Raw genomic sequence first — 19,630 nt, forward strand, 5'->3', positions numbered from 1 at the left:
GGACAGGTCTTGTGCCCATTGGCTGCCCCGTCACCTTGCTCTACATAACCCTCCCTGTGCCTGCACCATGGCATCACCAATAGCGCTTGGCAGCATTTTGATTTGGGTGGAAAGTATGTAAGAAGCTTTCCCAGGAAAAATCAGAGTACAGATCATCTCTGTTTTCTCACCTAGCGCCCAGCTGGGGGCCCACACTTGCTGTCAGAAGGCCTCTGGAGGTTGAGAAATCTCATTCATAATAAAACTTCTCCCCCACCAGTGCTGGCAAGAGTTTCCACCGTGCCCACAGAGTAGGAGGGACAGCTTCCGAGGGCGACTGACAAACCGTGCTGGGGCAAAATGAGTTTTGGCCTCCACACCTCACCCCGTGTGCCAGGGGGCTGCCACCCCCAGGGCCACTCCGGTCACACGTGTGGGGAACTGAGGGCTCCTGAGGCTGCTGTGGTGAGGGAGGGAGGTGAGAAGGGAGGGAGGTGAGAAGGGAGGGCGGCAGGACGGGGTTGGCTTCCCAGCGCTGCAGCTGTGCCGGAGCCCCGGGTAAAATTTGTTTTCCTTTCCTGCATCCCGCCGTCTGCTCACCTTCTCCTCATGGGTGAACCGCTGCGGTGATAGCTGCAGCGTGCCGAATAAACGTTGCGCTGCGAGTTGTTGGTTACAGTTAATTAGCATTAATTTCGCTTTAAATGGATCCTAGTTGAGCTCGTTTTCTCTGGGGCTGCGGCTGGGAAGCCTCTGAGCAGAGAGCTCGGGATGGGGAGCACCCAGGGCACTGCCGGCACCTCTGTGTGTGGAAGGGACGGGGCAGGACGGGGTGCAACCAGCACGATGTTTGCTTTTTGCACACTCTGCCTTTTCAGCGACCTGCGTGAGGCCGCCGCGGCACCCGCATCCGTGACACCACAGGGCAGGGCGCGGGGCTGAGGGCGGCGCGAGCCGGGGCGACGGCGCCATCTTGTGGGTGAGGGCGCGGGGAGCGGGCAACGGCGCCGCCCTCCAGGGCTTTCCTGCGTGGCTGTGGGCGTGCAGGGAGCTGTGCTGCGTTCGGAGAGGCAGCGGCTGGCCCAGCTGCTCCAATGCAGAGCGCTCAGCTGCCTCAGAGCGGGTGGGAGCCTGCTAGCAGCGCTTGTGGTTACTCTGATTGTTGTTTCCCGCCCGGGGCAAGGGTTGTGGCATCCAGACGTTCTCTTGCTCAGCCGTGTTTCCCACAACCCGGAGGGCTCTGGAGCTGAGCCAGGTGGAATTTGTTTGTTTGTTTGTTTTTTTTCCTGGAAGATGTCAAAGGACTCCTTGGAGGTGAAATCCCCCTCGCCCCCTGGCTTGTCACGCAGGCTACAAAAGGAGGGCTGCGGAGGGGAGCTGCAGGGGAGCGCCGCCAGGTTGAAGCGAGAGCCCCTGTGAGCGCATCAGGCGCCTGGTGACAATTCAGTCCCCAGGAATCTTTCCAGTGAAGCGACAGAAAAAGAGCAGAAGCAGGATGATTTGCGAGGCAGACTCATTTTGTTGGTGAAAGGGAATCATAAAAGCACCCCCTCCTTTCCCTACGGTGGTGTCAACACCTTTCTTTTTCTGGTTTCTCTTCTAGTTGCTGATTGTTCTCTTCCCTGGAGCAGTTCAACGGGTAGAATCTAGCGAGGGCATTGGCAGCTTTTACTTCAGCATCATCCAGCCCTGCTGAGAGGCACTCGACACAGAGCGATGGTAAAATGCTGGCAGAGGTACGGCCCTGCTTGTTCTAGCTCTCCTATCGCTCTTACCACCAGCCAGAGGGAAACTGTAAGCCACAGAGGCTGGGGTTAGAGGAGTCAAAGAGATTGCGAATCCTCGGAGGTGTGTGTCTGCATTGCCGCTGGCTGGGTTTGCGGCGGTGGGGGATTGAGCCAGTCTCTGACAAGGCAGCGAATCCAGAGCTGCCGTGCTGGGGAATGCTCTGAAACGCTCTCAGGCAGGCGCTGCAGTCAGGCTTGTTGAATTGCTGCAGCTCATCTCTGCGCCAGGCGGTGTTTCTCCTACGGCTGGTTGTGGTGTTAAACACTACGGCAATTAAGAGGCTTTGTTGTGGTCTCTGCAACGTTGCTTTTGCCTTGGCTAGCAGCAGTCTTTTTGTTGGAATAAATACTTTCCCTGAAATTGGCTGTGGGGGCATGTGTGGGCACATGTGTGTGCCGCTGCTTGTGGGTATACATTGGACACAGCTGTGAACAGGCAATTCTGGTAGGTTCAGCACTTGCCCAAACTTGTTGCTTGTGAGAGCCAGAATGATGCGTTCTTCCTCACTCTTGGGAATGCTGGCCGCTGTCATGAGCTTTTGAAAGTGCTTGAGTGAAATTAATAGATGCTTTCCAGCCACATGCAGAAATTGTTGCTTGCATCTGGCCCAACGCTGTATTTAGTCTTGGGAAAGGGACAACTTTTGGTGCACTAAAGGAGGGACCAAACTTACAGATCCTGACCCATCTGGAGTGGGACAAGCAGTTCCCTTCTCATGCAGCAGGGACCCGCTCACGTGCAGCAGTGTACTGTGTAATGTATGGGGGCAAATCCTACAATGGCCCATTCCTTAGGAGCTTTGTAATTTTTTTTCTTTTGGCACAGTTATCCTGGCTTGTTCCACCTAAGTTTCAGGAGGATCAGTCCTCCTCCAGGCTGTTACAGAAACACAAAATAACCCTGCTTTCCCTCATCTTCCTCCCTTTTATGTCTCCAGTGTCCAGAATCCCCAAAACCAATAGAATTGTAATTTAATATTCAAAGCTTCAGGCTCCCCTTAGGCTCTTGGGGACAGAATGCTACCCTGTTAGTAGTTGCCGGGTAGTAATTTCAAAACCATTTCTTTTCAGCAGGCACTACCGTAGCAAATTCCAGCAGAGAATGTTTCTTGCCTGCCATGCCAGTAATCCTAGAGCGGAGTCTTATGTGTGACCTCTTCTGAAATGCCAAAACTATATATTTCTTAAAATTCCAGACAGCAGTATTTCTAAGACTTGGCATTTGGAGTGGCAACAGGGTTGTTTATAGGAAGAGAAGGGAAAGGACAGAAGGAGGATGTTGACCTAGCAGCCCTACAAACCTACCGCACTTAATCCACTTATCACTCTGAATTCCTGAAGCAGATAAATGCTGATAACAGTTAAAACACATCACTGACAGGAGCAGCACGTTCTGTCCTCTAGAAATACATCATTGCTGGAAATTGCAAAGCTGTGCTACCATGGGGATGAGTGCGATATAAGAGCTCAGGAGGCCCTCACTGTAGGAAGGTAGCTATTCCCTCCCTCCCCCAGCTATCTTGAAGATGCAGTTCAGGCCTGAGAAGTGCTGCTGAGCATGGTTGTGACCCCACATCCCCCCAGAGCCACAGCTGCCTGATCTGTGCCTACATATCTGAAATACCAAGTAGGCCCCCAGTGTCTTGTTACCGCTCTTGATTGTCCTTGCTGCTCAGCGTTAAGACCTGTGAGGAGCAATTTGCAGCTGAGACCAGCCCTGTGCAGCTCATATCAGCGTGTCTTGGGGAGAGGAGTTCCTTTTGGCTAATCTGAGCTAAACCTTCCCTGGAGGAGTGCAGCTGCTGCACTAGCCTTGCAAAGCCACACAGAGCCACTTGCTCCTCTTTCCATCTGTCAGGGCTCTCCTCGAGGTACTGGAGCTGGCCCTGGGCTCAGGGGAATAGAGCAGCCACAGCTGTGCACAGCCCCCCTGTGTCAAGACCCCTTCCTCCTAAGAACCTGTCCCAGGTTGAACAGGGGGAAAAACGCTATGAACTGAAAGTTGTTTTGGAGCAAGTCTTGCTCATACAGACTCAACAGACAGTGATTTAAATGCGCACGATCTACAGGCTTACCCAGATCTTAGAACAGACAGCACAGCCATCCGTCATCCTCACCAGTTTCCTCAGTGCAGCACCCAGTGTGAGTGGGAGCCCTTGAAGTTGCAGCAAAGTGGTTTTTTGTGGTCAGTGCAAATGTCTCTCAAGAAGTCTAAAAGGACTTCTCTAGAGAGAAGCAAAGACCTCTCAGACATCAGGGTTTTTTGAGTCAGACACTGCTCAGCTGTTGCACTGCAGATGTTTTAGCTAAAAACAAGCTTTCATTGAAATCAAAGGCTCTTCGTGAGTGTAGGTGGCAGGATCCTCCCACAAAGAGAGGGTTTTCTTCTTCAAAGGGCTCTCTTTACATTTCCCTACAATAGATTTTTTTTTTTTAAGGTTTGCCTGCAGTGCGAAGCCGATTCAGAGCCAGCATCGTGTGAATCTGAAACATCACAGCTGTTACAGATGAATGCACTGTCTGGTTGTTCTCACTTCTGCAATGCAAGTGCCTTTCTCTGAAGTAACCTAACCTGTGGAGGGAAGTATTTGGGCAGCAAGGAGGACAGCAGGGCTGTTTTTCTGTGCTGATGCAGGTACTTGTTTTCCATTTTGAAAGCTAAACAGGTGATCTCATGCTGAAGTGGTCGTGTAAAGAATTAGTTTGATAGTGCTCCTCTGCTGTGAACCCACGCACTGTGGCACTGCATGGCAGCCACTTGAGTAAGAGAATTTGAAGTGCCCTTATTAAGAAATCTGGATAGTCAGTGCAGTGAAGTAGTCAGAGATAGCTGTTCCAAAACAAATGTATGAACAAATTCCTATAAAATTATGGTAAAAACCCTGATGTGCCACTTTTAAGCTTGTCCATTGCTCTAGAATCAGTTGACTTGTTCAATGAATTTGACTACGTTTACCTCAAATGACCTCAAGCTGCATCAGTCAAAGCATGTTTTTCTCTGTATTCCAACCTGGGGCTTTGGTCACTACAGAAGGTGACAAAGTTTGCTTTAAATGCGTGTGATGTTTTCTGGTCATTGGAAGACAAAGCTCTGTGCGTTAAAGAGCTTACAGCCTAATCTTTTGACACCTGTGGATAGATATAACACCGTGATAATAGTGCAGAGAAATGAACCACAGTGCAGGGAGGAGTCTGACAGAAAAGCAGAAGAGGTTGCATCTGCCAGGAACAGCTTGCCAAAAGCAGTGTGTGTCTGTCCCGCCTGTCCCTGCACAAACGGGAGGGGATCAAACGGCCTTTCAGACGCAGGAAGACCTCGTGAAAAACAATTTCTTTTTGCCTTCTGGATCTTCATCTCTGGTTGCTTTCTTACAGCCTTTTGACCTTACCATGGGCTCTAATCTAAAAGTCATCTTCCTGTTTCTTTGGTTGCTTCACTACGGAGGTAAAAAAGTTGTTTTTTTTTTTCTTCCCCTTCTGTTTACTCTCACGTTTGTTCATATTAGAGCATTTCCAGCTGCTATCTTCTGCTAATTTCCAGAGCTTCCCTCTAGGAATTTGCACACTGCTGCTATTTCTGTCTTTTAAGCATTTCAAAGCTCAGAGAGAGAATCCTTAAGAAAGGGGGAACATGGGAGAAGGGTTATATAACCTAAATAAAATGGTTTGGCTTTTTCCCTGGCATGTTATTCTCAAACTAATGGCTCCTGGGATACTGTAAGAAGATGGATCTCTCCTCTGCTTTTTTACAGCGATGCTTTACAATGCTCTGTATAAAAACTGCATTCATGTGTGTTCTGCTGGTAGAGATGGCAAGAAGGATGGTGATTTATTTTAGAAAATAAGGCCCAGAAGAGACTATTCAGGTTATCACTCCCACTGTGGCTGCAGGATTTTCTGTTGCCTCCTTTCCATGACATTATATCTAGTGCACACAGGACTGTGCGCTCACAAAGACCAAGTCCCTTAGGATTTCATTGTATCCTAATTGCTTTTACAGCCAAGAACCCTTTTCTAATGATGTAACCTAAGCTCTTCCTTACTCTTGGGCTATTGTACTTGGCTATGTCATCTGTAGAGGATTTTCCTTAACTGATGTTACTTCCCTGAAGTCTTTTCTGGACAGTGGTTGTGCCCTCCTTCTGTCATTCCACCCCTCAATTCTCCTTAGTGGTCTGCATTCTGTAGCATTGTCAGGGTTGCCTCTTCCGACGCTGGGTCCCTTCACACAGAGATGGATACTGCTGTTCCAATGCAGCATTACTGCATGATGACAGGAAAGCAAGTCTGGCTGTGTTCTGGGGCCACGTTATTAATGCCTTGTTATGATCCTATTATAGATGCTGAACCCCAGAGAGTGCCATCAAAACCACGAATGGAAAAGCTCTACTTTACCTCTCTATATTTTTCTCCTTTTATTTTCACGTCAGTGAAAGAATCCCGACTCCATCATTTGGTGACAAAACTTGAATGCAAGTTTCCAGTTCCCTTCCCTTTTTTAAGTCCAACAGTGCTTTGCACAGGCCTCCTCTTAAAGGGCTTATTTGTGGTATTCTATCAGCTACCAAATAAATAGATCTAGAGTCTGATGTTAAACCCAGATTTGACTGGGATGCCAAGTGATCTTGTATCCCAGGCTCTTTATTAGATTCACTCTTGGCTTTTTTTTCCTTTTATTTTATGAAGTAGAGAGCAAACTTTGTTGTGGTTCCCCATTTGTGCTTATTCATCCTCTCTTATAACTCCCTGCACCAGTGCCTACTGAGTTACAGTGACAGATTACTTTCAACAGGCCCAAGTAAGGAGGAAGCACATGAAGGGCATGATCTCGCATCTCTGCTTGAGACACTGTCACATGTAGATATTTAAGATCTGCATTCTTCCGCAAATAGTTCCTGCATCTAGCAACCACTCCTGTGCTTTGCTGCCCATTTACAGCAGAAGTTGGGAGTGATGAAGCTGTGCCTTATTTCTCATGGCCCCGGCGCTGGGCCCCGTGCACAATATGCAATTTCCTTCCTCACTCATGTTTCAGAGACGCACTGTTCCTCAGATGCACCTGCTTGCACACAGCACCTTCTTGCTGGTGTAGAGTGGTCACGTGCAGGTGTACGCACCTGAGCAGAGCATTGTAACTCAGGAGTTACAGAACACATCCAGCTAGTGTTTGTCATAGAAAATTGCTTTCCTTTTTCATAATTTGTAAGTAGTCTCACACCAGTGCAAAATCAGTTCACTTCCTGCTTCATTTCCTGTCTTTCTGTACGCTGGCGTTGTGCAGAGGAGCTCACAAGGGAAAAGGGGAAGCCTGTGATTGCAACAGGCTATCTCAAATCACACAGCAATTACCTAAGAGATGTGGCAGATCACAAGGGGCACGTGCTCTGCATCACTCAGTTTCTGACAAGGGCCAACACTGCTTGCTCTAGACATGCTTCTCGGTGTACATTTATTTTCACCATGTGATCATGTCTTTGGGGCAGCAATTTTCTCCTGACTTATAGATGACTGCTAACAATTATCACCCTTGCAGGAGGAGATGTCAGCGTACAGCAGAAACCTCTAATCCGGGTTGCACTGCTTAAGGAAAAAGTATCCATCCCCTGTGAAGTCATCTTCCCGTACACACTGAAATACACCAGATTTACAATCTTCTATTACTGGATTAATGCATGGGACCAGGAAGTATCCATCTATAATAAGAAAGAACAAGTAGATATCCCTCCTGGAAAAGAGAATAGGACTGCCATCAAATCTTACAATCATGAAACAAAGCCACTTGAAAGCACCTCTTCTACTGGCACGTACTACTGCAAAGTCCAATGGAATGACATCCAGATAAAGGGAAAGGGAGTGTTTGTCCTTGTTAGAGGTAAGTGAACAACCAGAAAGGAAGGGTGTACAGTTAAAGATCAGCTGGATTTTACTATGAAAATATGGTCTGTACTCTTATCTTCCTCTACCCGAGCAAGCTATAAAGTCAGATAGGAGTAATGCTTAATACCCAGTATTTAATGCCAGTTGAATGTGTTTTACACAGGTTACCTGTGCCATTGTTCCCAAGTCACAGGTGGTAACGTGAATAAGCAGTAATTTTTACCTACCCTCCACAGGCACTTGGGAGCACCAGCCTTAAAATCAAGCTCTAAACAAGGACCAGGTGGGGTGTTTTTAGTGTCAGCGTCCAGGACACAGCATGGTTTGGCCTTTATCAGAGTGACAGAGATGGATGAAAATGAGGTCGGTGGTTATGGTGCTCACTGTAATCGGATGTAGAGGGTAGGTGCTGACTGTTGGGGGCTCACAGTCAGTCTAGGGGCTCACCCTAATCCCTCCCCTTTTTCCACGTGGTTACAAGGTTTCAGTCGTTCCACTGGTGCACAGGCTGGAAAACAAGGGAGACCTTTGGAGAAAGATAAGAGCAAATGCTTTAGAAATGTGGTCAGAAAGTGCATGCTGCTGATTGGCTGGATTTGTATTACTGAATGCTGGATATGAAGAATTGCTTAGGGTAAATGTGAAGAGCCACGACGAAAAATCCCTTTGCTGCGCCGGTCAGGGGATGTTTGCAGTACCCACTCCGCTCTTTCATGTAGCCTGCGTGCTTTCCACTATCTGCCTTTCTTCCCCATCACTCAAGACCTTTCCCAACCTCTAACTACCTACCAGCCTTTTTGGCTGCCATATGTATGTCACCTCCCTCTAATCTGTTAAGAACACAAGAAACATAATTTCTGCTCACAGGATGAATCTTTTGCCTTCTTTCCCACAGGTACAGGATATGCACAGACCTCTCATGGGCGAGAAATTCTCATTACCTTTACCACTCTTCTGGCTGCACTGAGCATCGCCGCAACAGCTCTGCTAGTGTGGAAAAGAAAGGCAAGTTATTACCAAATAAAAACCAATACCTGACACGGCCCATTCTAGGAATTTATTTCACTTGCTTCTAACTTGGCTGGATTGGAACTCCCCGTGCTGAAATTTTCCATGCTGAGTGTCTGCCTCAGGTTTATTTTCTTTTTCTAAGTTCAGTCATTCTGAGAAAAAAGATTACAGAAAAGATAAAGCGAGTCATTGATTTGTCCATTAAATAAATTCTAATAACCATTTTGACTTTGGCATGCTCTGCTTTAGAGCAAGGTTCAGAGATGGGGCGGGCAGTCACACCAGCAGTGTGCTGGCCCTGAGAATATTCAAGCAGATGTAGCCTTGTGATGGGTCCTTGGAAAATTGCAGTTTCTGCATGCTTAGTTTGTGGCTCTTGTCAATTTAGCAGCTCAGTTGTCGAAGGGATCCTGTGCAAGGCTGTCCTTCCACACAGCATGTTCTGTGTGTCTGTTGCAGTCCCAGTAGTGGAAGGAGAGCAGGGCTTTCCCTGTTTCTAATCCTTTTTCAAGATGGGGCCTACTCTGTTGCAAAGGCATGACCTGATGAAAGGAAACTTCAACTGCATTCCTGAGCCATAGGTTGGGTACTTTAGAAAACAACAGTCTGCAGTGTGGAGGGGATGAGGACCAAAATATCGAGCATATGCTTGGCAGAGCAAACATTAGGAGACAGTGTTAAAGGGGAAGGTCATGGTAAGATCTCAAGGAAGCCTGTGTAGAGGTCACAGCTGACTGGGAAAAAAGAGTGAGACAAAATTCTGAGCAGCCTGCCTAAGTTGACCCTGAGCAGGCTGCAGATTACACTAGACAAACTCCAGAGGCATCTTCCAATGTCAGCGGTTCTGTGAGGCTGAAATGAAGGGACTTGGGAGGGAAATTGGGACTGGGAGCCAGAGTGAGAAAGCACTAGAGCCTGGAGGAGGGTATTAAGACTGGGCTCACAGGGACCTTTGGTTGAGAAGGCCGGTAGCATAGGCTTGAACCATCTGGGTGAGAAAGAACAGAGGGTGAAGGAGAAACCACAAGTGGGGAATAAAAGAGGTGCAGAGCAGGAGAAGAAGAGCTGAAAGTAGGACTGAAAGGTCTAAATGAGTCAGGAGCCCTGTGGAATAAACTTTGAAGTTTTAATACTGGAATCTCTGTTGGCCAGGCGAAATCTACTGTTCTATTACTGCTACCCTCAGATGTTCCTTTGCAATCTTTTGGATATCTTAAAGCTGGCTTGAATAGACTTGATGTATTTTAGAATTGAATTTGGGGAATGATGTCTTTTTAGGTATTGTATCCACCCATATTTACTCTGTCAAGCTGCCCTCTGCCATTACAGCAGCAGTCTGTGCACATGGTTTTTATGTGAAAGCTACGTTGTTGATGCAGACCTTTGGCTCCAAGGAGCATCAGGCTTCAGCATGCACATTCAGAGATAGTGAGATTGAACACAGAGTGGTAGCAGTTGGCAGACCTGCAAATCTCGTGAGATTTACCTTGCAGGCAGGCAGGTGGAAGGGGAAGGAGTTAGAGACAGAGTGACTAGGCTGGAGATGAACCCCCAGCTCTGCCTGCCTAGACAGCATCTCCATGGGGATAGGAGGGAGGCACTCTCACAGCTTGCCAGTTGGCCCCTCTAGACTTTGAGGCAGGCCAGCAAGTCTCAGACCTACAGGCTCTCCTTGGGGCCTGAAGAGATCATGCAGTCATTACATTTGCCCTCCTGCTGAACGCAGACCATATTTCTCACCACAGCTTGCTCAGACCTGCTGGTTTAAAAATGTTTATCTTTAAGAGAAGCTATTTAGCATCCTCCTTAGTTACTAATGGACTGGAAAGCAGTTCATTGTTTTCATGTGATGTGAATATAATCATCCCACTTCTTTCTGAATTAAAACAGAGATACTTAGCAAAGCTTTCTGCCTTCTCTGCCTCTTTCTTTTGCTTGCTGAGCAGTGCTAGCCCTTACCTGTGCATGAATGAAGCATATTCAAGGAGAAGCCATCCGACGCGAGAAACAATTCAGAGGAAAAGACTTTCTTCCTTCAACTCCATAACTCCGTGCTGGACCTGCCTGTTAGTGTATCAATGACCATATGTCATCATTAATGCCTGTCTGGTGCTTTTCTTTAGACTCTGTGTATTAGCTACATCTTCCCAGCCAAATCCTCACAAAAATCACTGCATTCTGCCTCTCTGAAATTCCTCTTGCACTTTGAACAGGGCTCTGCTTTATTCCCCATCCTTCAGCATTGTCATGTGCTGTTAAATACCTATTCCCTCCATCCTGCTGTCAGTGGTAGAGCTGATTTCTATATACAGACAGAGCCCAGTTCTGCTTTCCAGTGCATCAGTGTCAGTTGTCAGACTCCTTCCTTTCGCTCAGTGGTGAGAAAAGTGACTGGCCTGTGTTGTGCAGAATGCCATCATTCTATACTGTGTGAGTACTCGGAGGGTGTGTAGGCAGCTGGCTCTGATGTGACACTGGCATTCATTTCATCCTTGGGGAAATGATATTTTTTCCAAATGTGTAATTCTGTGTTTTGTCCTGAGCAGATGTTGTGTCCTAAAAAGAACCAACTAAATATCAGGAGACAGCAGACAGAAACTCAGCCTCCTTCAGCAAGCCCACCACCATCTTCTCCTGTTTATGATGTGAGTATCAGAATCACCCTCCATCTCAGCAGCAGTGATACCTATATACCTGGCAGCCCCATTTCTGTGCTCTGCCCTGGCCAGCTCCTCTCAGGGCTGTGCACGTCTCCATCCTGTTCCCAGTGCCAAAGCCTTGCGCCATGCCCTGTGCTGGTGGGCAGCACCCTTCCCTCCGCCAGCAGCACATGACTGAGCAGCAAGCATGGGGCCATGGAGAGCTCCTGGCACTGGAAGTGGAAGGGCCTCCAGAAGTCAGAAGGGAAGACTGGACCTCAGCCTCACTTGTGCTGCAAAGTGTCTCAGTGACATGCTTTTCTCAGGTGGACAGTGATGACTCAGTGACAGAGAGAGAAACACTCCCACCAACAACTTTTTAGAGGCTTTGCTGGTGTGAGTGGCATGGACCACTGCAGTCCTGAGCTGGCTGACTAGCATCTGGGGAAAAGGACAGGAAGAAAGCGAAAGGAGATTTTTTTGGAGCATTTCCCCCTTTTTTCCCCTTTTCAACTGCATAAAATGCAGCCACTCTCCTTTCTCCATTCTCCAGAATGGAGAACACTGACTGCTGCCACTCTATGAGCCCAGTAGTGGCAGTGTCATAGGTAATAGGATTGGAGTGGCTCTCCTGAAACGTCAAGCCCAGACCTTGACTACCTCAAGAAACCATGACTCCTAATCACATTTGCAGCCCATCCAGTTCCATTTAAAATGAATTCCTTTTTTTTTTCTTTTCCTTTAACTCCCATGGGAGGGCTGCTTTGCTAAGAAGGGAATGATTTATTTCATTTATTTTTTTTCCACATGGTCTGTGGGACAAATGAGGAGGAATGAAATGAAAGTGAGTAGAGAAGGATGTTGCCTGAATATTAGGAAACCTTTCTGACTGTGAGGTCTGTAAGGGCTGGAAAAGTCTCTCCAAGGAAAACCTCAGCTGCATGAATCATTTAAACTAAACAAAGCAGAGCTCTGGAGAATGTACTGCGGAGAAGAGCAAAGCCCTGCCAAAGAGGCATGGAAATCTGATAGGGGGCAGATGTGAAAGCAAGGGCAGGCCTGCCCCCTTCTTGTTCACACTTCACTGAGTGGGGGGCACTGCTTTGTGGCCCTTCAGTTTCTGGAATGGAGGTTTAAAAGAAAGCACTGTACATGGTATGTGATATGTTTATTCTGGGTAAAAAGAAATGCTTTTGGTAAAGGATGTTGCAGGTTATAAACCTTTTCATTTGTATCAAGTAATTTCTTTTTAATTCTGTCTTTTAAAAATCCAAACGGGTAGTTTCCTGCTGAAGTGGATGATTTCTGCAAGGAGACAAAAAAAAATTCAAATCCATTTCTCGCTCAGTCGGCCTCGTCATGCATCCTTAGCTCCATCTTAATTACATGTTTCATCATGTTGTTCTGTTCAGGAGGCCCCACTAAGGCTAATGCAGCAAGCCAGCAGAGCCAGCCTTAGGCACAGGCAGTCCCGGTAGCTGGCTGGGCTCCTGTGCTTCCAGGAGCCCTATGGACCTGGCCCATCCAGCCTTCCCCCATAGCCCATTAGCCGCACGCCAGCTGTGCAGGGCTTGCAGCCAGCCCAGTGTGCAGGGCAGGCAGCTCAGCCCTCTTTGGCAGAACTGCAGGCAGCCTCAAATCATGTCATGTATGCCATGGGGTGTGAGCCTGCCCCACAGAGCAGATGCTGTGACTCGTTCAGGCATGAGGCAGCAACTCCCGCAGCAGACGCAGCGCACGGTGAGAGCAGGGCTCTGAGATGTTATGGGAAAGATAATTGGGAGGAGATGGTGAGCCCTGGGATGGAGAACATGCTCTGTGAAATCCTGTTGGTGCTTAACCAGGTTGCTGAACACACAGAGCTTAATTCCTGGGGAAGGGAGGGATAGATTTCTATCTGTGGTCAACTCTGGGGGAAGCTAAGGCAAGGAAATGGTATGGTTGACTGGAAAGTCACTTCTACTGATGAGATAAAGAGGGAGATCAGAGATTAGGTGAAGGGACAGGAGGCCAGCATGTGCCAGATATGCTGTCTGTGAGGGAAAGCAGAAGGTTCAAGTCTGGAAAAAAGTTAGGGAGCCACAGTGTTCTAGTGGGCCTGGAGCTTGGAGCAGACACAACAGACAGCAGGACTGGACATACAGGCAAGGACTTGGAACTGGCTGGTGCAGCTTGTTAAATGGTCTGTGCTATCTTCCCTGGCAGCAAGGCTTGCCCCTGGCACAGAAAGGCTCCCAGCACACCTTCTGCAAAACCATTCTGCTGCACGTCGCTAGGAGCAAATGCTCTCCCCACCATCTATTCCAGGTGACACCTTATGGTCCCTAAGGGAGAGTGTATGCAGTGAAATGCAGCTTGAGATTGTACTAAGTCCCTGTAGTGGGGACAGCTGGACACCTGCTTTGTTCCACTACACTGTAAGCACTGCAAGGCCTCTTCACTCTCCTGTGGCCCCAGAGGAGTTCATCGCATCACCCAGACCAAAACCTATATTTCTCTCCATCTTCCAGCTTAGCTGCCTAGTTAATGAGCAGCTTGGAAATAACAATCCAAGGGCCTCGCTTCGCCTGCTTTACACTTCAAACAAGCTTTTTCTTTCAGCAGCAAACAGAGCTCCTGCAGCGCAGGCGAGTTCCAGAGCACAGGAGCTTTTTGAGAAGGCATCTGCCAGCAGGGAGGAGAGGCCTGCGTGCTGCCACTGCGACTGTAGCAGGTGCTCAGTGACCATGTACAAGTAATTGATTTGCAAATGGCAGTTGAAGACACTAGCCTTCCAACTGGTCAGCAAAGCACTGTCAGGAGCCTCCGTGGGAAGGAGGGCTTGAAAAAAGAGGGAATCTCTTTGGGGGTTTAAGCACTAAAAGGATACGTCTTGCTCGTGAATGGCTTTGGACTAGAGCAATGAAAAAGGCTGCCTGTCATGTCAATGGGATGCAGAGCCAGGCTGTTGGGAGCACTGCACACAGGACAAGGTCCTCACTGCAAGCATCACAAAGAGAATTGAAAATGAGGAAAGGGAAATGAGATTTTCTGTGCACACTTGTGCACACTGAAGTAGTTGGGAAAGTGTGCTCCAGGCAAGTGGGATCTTGGGAGGGAGACATGGACAAGTGAAGTACTTTGACTTCTTACAGAGGAGGAGGAGTGGAAACGGGAGAGCCACATGGAGTTTCTTTCACTGTGGCCCTTCCTGATGGGGGCTTGCTCCCAGCCCCATTTCCAAATGCTGCCCCGCTATCATCTTGTCCTGTTCTTGTTGGGGGTGTTCAAGGAGAGGCTGGATGTTGTGTTGAGGGACATGGTTTAGTGGGAGCTATTGGGAATAGGGGAATGGTTGGACTGGATGATCTTTTAGGTCTTTTCCAACCTTGGTGATTCTATAATTCTATGATTCTAACCACAGTCCTGCTGGCCATGATCCAGAAAGATGCTGAACTCCCAGTGAAACGATGGGGGTCAGATGACTGGCAGTGCCAGGAGAAACCCCCTGTATTTTGCTGGTCCCCTTTGCTGTATTGCAGGGCGCCTTGCTCCCTCCACAGTCTCTCCACTAATACCATCTGCCCCTCTTACGGCTGAGCTCCTCCCATCTTACTGTTGCCAGAGAAACAGCCACCTTGGCAACCTGCTGTCATCCTTGAAACACACATGGAAAAGTCCTCCTGATTGTTATGTTTGATCCTTCAGGCAGATCTGGAACATCACTCAAACTGACATGCATCTCTTGTGACATGATTACCTGGGGGACCAACGGGTGCATACACATGTAGAACGTGTGTGTGTTTCTCTGTATCCGTGTGGGACCGCAGATATATCTGTGGGCCTGCAAGTGTATTGATTTTTTTTATTATTATTATTCTTTACTCTAAGAAGAAAAGACAGTTCTAGCTTGGAAAAAAAAAACAACCAGGCAATAAACAGAAATTGTGCCTATTGTAGGATTTCCTGTTTTCAACAGCCCTGTTTTTCAGGACCCCAGACTAAACTCCCTTCTCGTCATTGTGTGCCCAGAACAACCAAGAGCAAGAACCTCTGGCTGTTAGGCACCCAAACAGTCTTGAGAGATGCAGCTTGCTGCCTGTTACCTGTGGTTCCCTTTGTGCACCACAGACAGGGAGGTCTTTCTTATGCATTCCGTGACGATTTGGAGGGAAGCAGGGACATTGGCATTGTTCTCTTCTGCCTTACATTGGATAGGTAATGTCATAACCTGTGTCTATCAGCCTGAAAAAGAAAGGTGATGAAACTGCACTGTAGAAGTTTTAGGACAAAAAATTATTTTATTTTTGTGCAAGACAGGAACTTCAGAATTTTGTAGGTCAGAAACAGCAGGCACAAGATGAGGAATCAGGTGTGCTTAAACCTAAGCATTTAATGTGAACCCTACCCTTTTCTTTCTTCCAGTGCCTGGATTCGCAGCAAGTTGAGGTCTACTCTGTCCTCGAGAACAACGCAAAGATCCCAGAACACAGAAAAAGTCTTCCAGGCAAGGTAAAGACTGGGGCTGTGTTCGTTCTTAGAGAATTCCCTTAGAAACTGGAAAGCTCAGAGGCACCACGACCCTGGCAGGTAGTAAACGTGTCTGCTATTTCCCCACTTCCAGCCCCACTGAAAGAGGAAAATGGGACGTGACATCCACTCGCCAGCTGGGCTGCACATGTAGTGTATGTTCCTGCTTCTGACAGAACCCCTGCTCCTTCAGTGTTACTGATTCTGGCAGTCCTGGCTTTATGCAGATGCTTTGCTGAAAGGTGTTGAGAAGTTTGGCATTACTCCCTCTAAATGGCCCAGATATTCATGGAGAGTTGGCCAGATGCTGCCCTCCACTATTACCTTCTCCAGATTGTTTAGGCAGCCAAGAAGTCCTCCATCACAGAAGAATCTGTGCACTAGGGGCAGACTCGGGACACAGTTTTACTCTGGCTGGCATTAAGCACCTGCAAGATTAAGCACCTGGTAAAAGAAGGTAAGATGGCCTGAACAGAGGCAGGAAAAGGCAGTGTGGCTGCGTCTTGGATCTTCTTGCTCGGCTGAGAGTTACGAGTTAGAGACAGGGAACTGAATCCACTCATAATGAAAGTAGCTTGGAATATGCAGGCATGGATCAATTGTGGGGGCCATATGGTGTAGACTGGAGGCCCACACAGCCCTGCACCCTGCCCTTAGCACAAGTATCAGATGTTTCTAGGGACAAAACCCCAGGGAACGCTTCCTTCCTGCCCTCAGATCTTTGTTGTTCATTTCCCCTCCAGAACTCTTATCTACTTAAAAAGTAGATTCACTCTTCTAACGCTGGAGAATTTTTCTGAAAAATGTCTCCTGCTTCTCCCTCTGATGTCCTGCTGCAGAGCATTCTCCAGGTTAACTAAGCAGTTGGTGCCTGCAGCCAGCTTCAGCTGGAACCATCCCTCTGTTTCATGAAGGAAGGACAGTATTGTCCAGTGTCTGAAGCACTGTCACAAATCCAGTGGTATAGAACCAAGTGCCTTCTTCCATGTCAGAGCTAGCTGCATGTGCTCTCCTTCCAGCACCGGTGGCATCCTGCAGTTAGTGCTGTGGTTTTAAAGCAGTTGTAGCAGAGGCAGTGGCAGGTATCTGATTACTGCAATTGATTACTGAAGGGAAGAATAGGTTCTTTTATATAAGCTGTCTTCTACCACAGTGCATCTTACGTACTGGAAGAGACAGCATTCCTGTTCTTGTGTTCTTGCATTTTGAACTAATTGGGTAGGAAGATCAGTCAGTCCAGATTCCTCTTCTCTGTCCTATTTATTCATCTGTATACCTTTATCAGCTGCCTCCTTCTAAATGATTTGGTCTGAATGAGGAGATGCAGTACGTCTTTTTTCCTACCATGGAGTTGTTTGGGCTGTGCTGAATCACCTGTGTGTGGCCCACACCACTGAACTGCTTTAGGGGCCAGCAGACTTGTAAAACAGCGGGAACAAAGCAACGAAGCAAGAGCAAAGGAGTATCTGTGTGCAAGTGGGTCTGGCTCTTGTGGTCTCAGCAGGGGAGAGGTAAAGATCGAAAAAGAGGTGGGAGAAACAAAGGAGAAGAGAGCAAAAAGAGGTGATGGGATGAGCTCTCACTGTCATGAGCAGACACACTTCTGAGTGTGTTCAGTCTTCATGCTGGTCAGAAACAGGGAAGTGTGAGTGGCAGGGCTCCATCACCTCCTCTGCTCCATCCCACCTCAGGGTTCTGCTTATCCTCTCCAAGTGTGGAGAGTGGAAAGGAGCTTCTGCAGTAGGAGCAACTGTGAGGACTGGAAGAGAATGCCAAGGCCTTGGGCTCTCTGCGCAGTGAGCAATGATTTAAAATGGAAAAGTGGGAGAATTGTATTAATCTCTGAGGTTGTTTCACAAAAGCCAGGAATGAGTTGGGTTCCCCTCAAAGGGATACGGCCTTCTCTGCACAGGTGAATTTGACTATACTTCTCACTGCAGTGACAAAACCTCTTCATCAGCTTCCCGCTCCACCATCCTGGGCTCTGGCCACCTGGGATGTTCATCCTCTAGCTGGCCATGTCAGAACCTAATGGGGTGTTTTTGTAAGAGCAAACCTTGTGGGTCAGCAGGTTTGGGCTGGAGCAGGAAGTTTGGGTTGCTGAACTGTGTCTGAGACTCACTGCAGAGGATCACAGCCAGCCCTTGGTGCAGGATGGTGCATGTCAAGTGAAGCAGCGCAGAGAGCACTTGAAGCAAGAGCATTTGCAAGCTGTTGCATTGTGCTGACAGCCAGCCTGGGTGGTGAGGGGTTAATCCTCTAGTGTCTGTTCCTGCTATGGAGGTGCCTGCACTCAGATTCTGTAGAACATTTCCCTTTGGTGGTGGCAACAGAGAAGAAGCTAGTGTAGGTAGGGCTCCATTCAGCCTCTGGCATTCCAGCTACTCACTGCATAACCTTGCTTACAGCAGGCCTGTGCCACGCGGCGCTTAAAATATCAGTCTGTCAGCGCCTTGTCTACACAGGGAACAGTCGTGAGGAATAGACTCAACTGTTGAAGAAACCGGATTGGGGAGGTCAGGGAATTCCTCCTTCACAGAATCCAAAGTGATTTATTTTTTTACCGAGTCCAATTTTCTCTCCCCTACTTGTCTGACGGCTTTTTGGGCGAAGAGTGACAAGAAAAGGAGGCATCTTTATCCCTTGGGCTGGATTAGTCACGTTCGTCTCTTTTGGAGCAACATTTCTCAGCAAAGCGGCTTCCGTTTCAGCAGATCACTTATAGCCATTTCTAACAGAACAAACATCAGTGTCTGCTGATTAAGGATTAATTCATCTTCTTTTGAATAATTTTCCTCCATTTCTTTTTTCTCCTTTTCATCATTCTGCAGACACCTAAGAAGGAAGAAACTCTAGAAGAATACAGTGATACGCTGTATGAGAATATCTAAGGGAAAAACTGACGCTGTGTGGATCAGACATCTTCCTGCGCGACAGAGCTACTTTCTACACCCTCGGTTCTCTGTGAAGACACACAGTGACTTCAGGGCACAGCCATGGGGAACTCATGAACCTTGGGCTCCCTCCAGACTGCACTTCATTAGCAGCAGAATACATCTGTTCAGATCCCACGGGGGCTCAGTCTGTATTTATGCAGCAAAGCTATTTTGCAGCAAAGCTGTTTGATGCAAAAGAAAAGCTGTTTTTTGTCGAGCAGTCACATATCTTAAAAATGGTGCAGATGGGATCTGTGCAGGTTTCTCTCACCTGGCCTGGCTGAAATACTTGAATCTTGATCCTCTGGAGGTGGTATCACAGACCAGAGACCTCCCTGCTTGCTAGCTTGATCTTTGAATCCTGATCTGCAGCAGTCCATCTGATCCTGTGCCTGTGGCTTTCCTGACACAGCCATCAGGCCTTCATGCATAGTTTAACGAAGATCCAAGCATCCACCTGCCCATTTTTCCTTTCTCAGGATCCCCACAGCGAAACATGCTTTCTCATAATCTGCTAATCCCATCAAGTAGTCACAGATGCCTGCTGCGACCATACTCAACTGACTCAAATCAGTGCCTTGGGAGAAATGCTTTCTCTTCAGCAATATCAGCAGTACTGGCTGAGGGATGGATGCAAAATGGATTTGAGGAAGACAGAGAAAATATCCTTGCCTGCCACGATGTCCCAGTGGCAGTGGGAACATCCAGAACAAGGAAGAGGAAAAGCCGGGAACCTGAGGAAACTCCCTTGCTGGGTGGTGTAATCCAAACAGTTCTGGGGCTACGTCCCAGCCTGAGAAGTTCAAGCTGATTTCCCCAGCTTGCTCTTCTTTTTGGCAATGGGCATTCTTACTGTTTGGGATTTTGAATTTCTGCAGGAGGAGATTTGGTA

The 19,630-nt window shown here is 47.9% G+C and overlaps 1 protein-coding gene across 1 annotated transcript; it reads left to right on the forward strand.

Moving 5' to 3' along the window:
* Positions 1 to 1,025: 1,025 nt before the first annotated feature.
* NFAM1 (NFAT activating protein with ITAM motif 1) lies at positions 1,026 to 19,368 on the forward strand. Its single transcript, XM_048934080.1, has 9 exons — positions 1,026 to 1,234; positions 1,583 to 1,715; positions 4,205 to 4,401; positions 5,142 to 5,211; positions 7,300 to 7,638; positions 8,539 to 8,648; positions 11,201 to 11,299; positions 15,698 to 15,784; positions 18,634 to 19,368. The coding sequence occupies exons 3-9, from the start codon at positions 4,396 to 4,398 to the stop codon at positions 18,691 to 18,693; spliced, it is 771 nt and encodes a 256-aa protein (XP_048790037.1). The 5' UTR covers positions 1,026 to 1,234; positions 1,583 to 1,715; positions 4,205 to 4,395; the 3' UTR covers positions 18,694 to 19,368.
* The last annotated feature ends 262 nt before the right edge of the window (positions 19,369 to 19,630 follow it).

This window comes from Lagopus muta, chromosome 1 (genome assembly GCF_023343835.1).
Source record: "Lagopus muta isolate bLagMut1 chromosome 1, bLagMut1 primary, whole genome shotgun sequence".
Classification (NCBI taxonomy): domain Eukaryota; kingdom Metazoa; phylum Chordata; class Aves; order Galliformes; family Phasianidae; genus Lagopus; species Lagopus muta.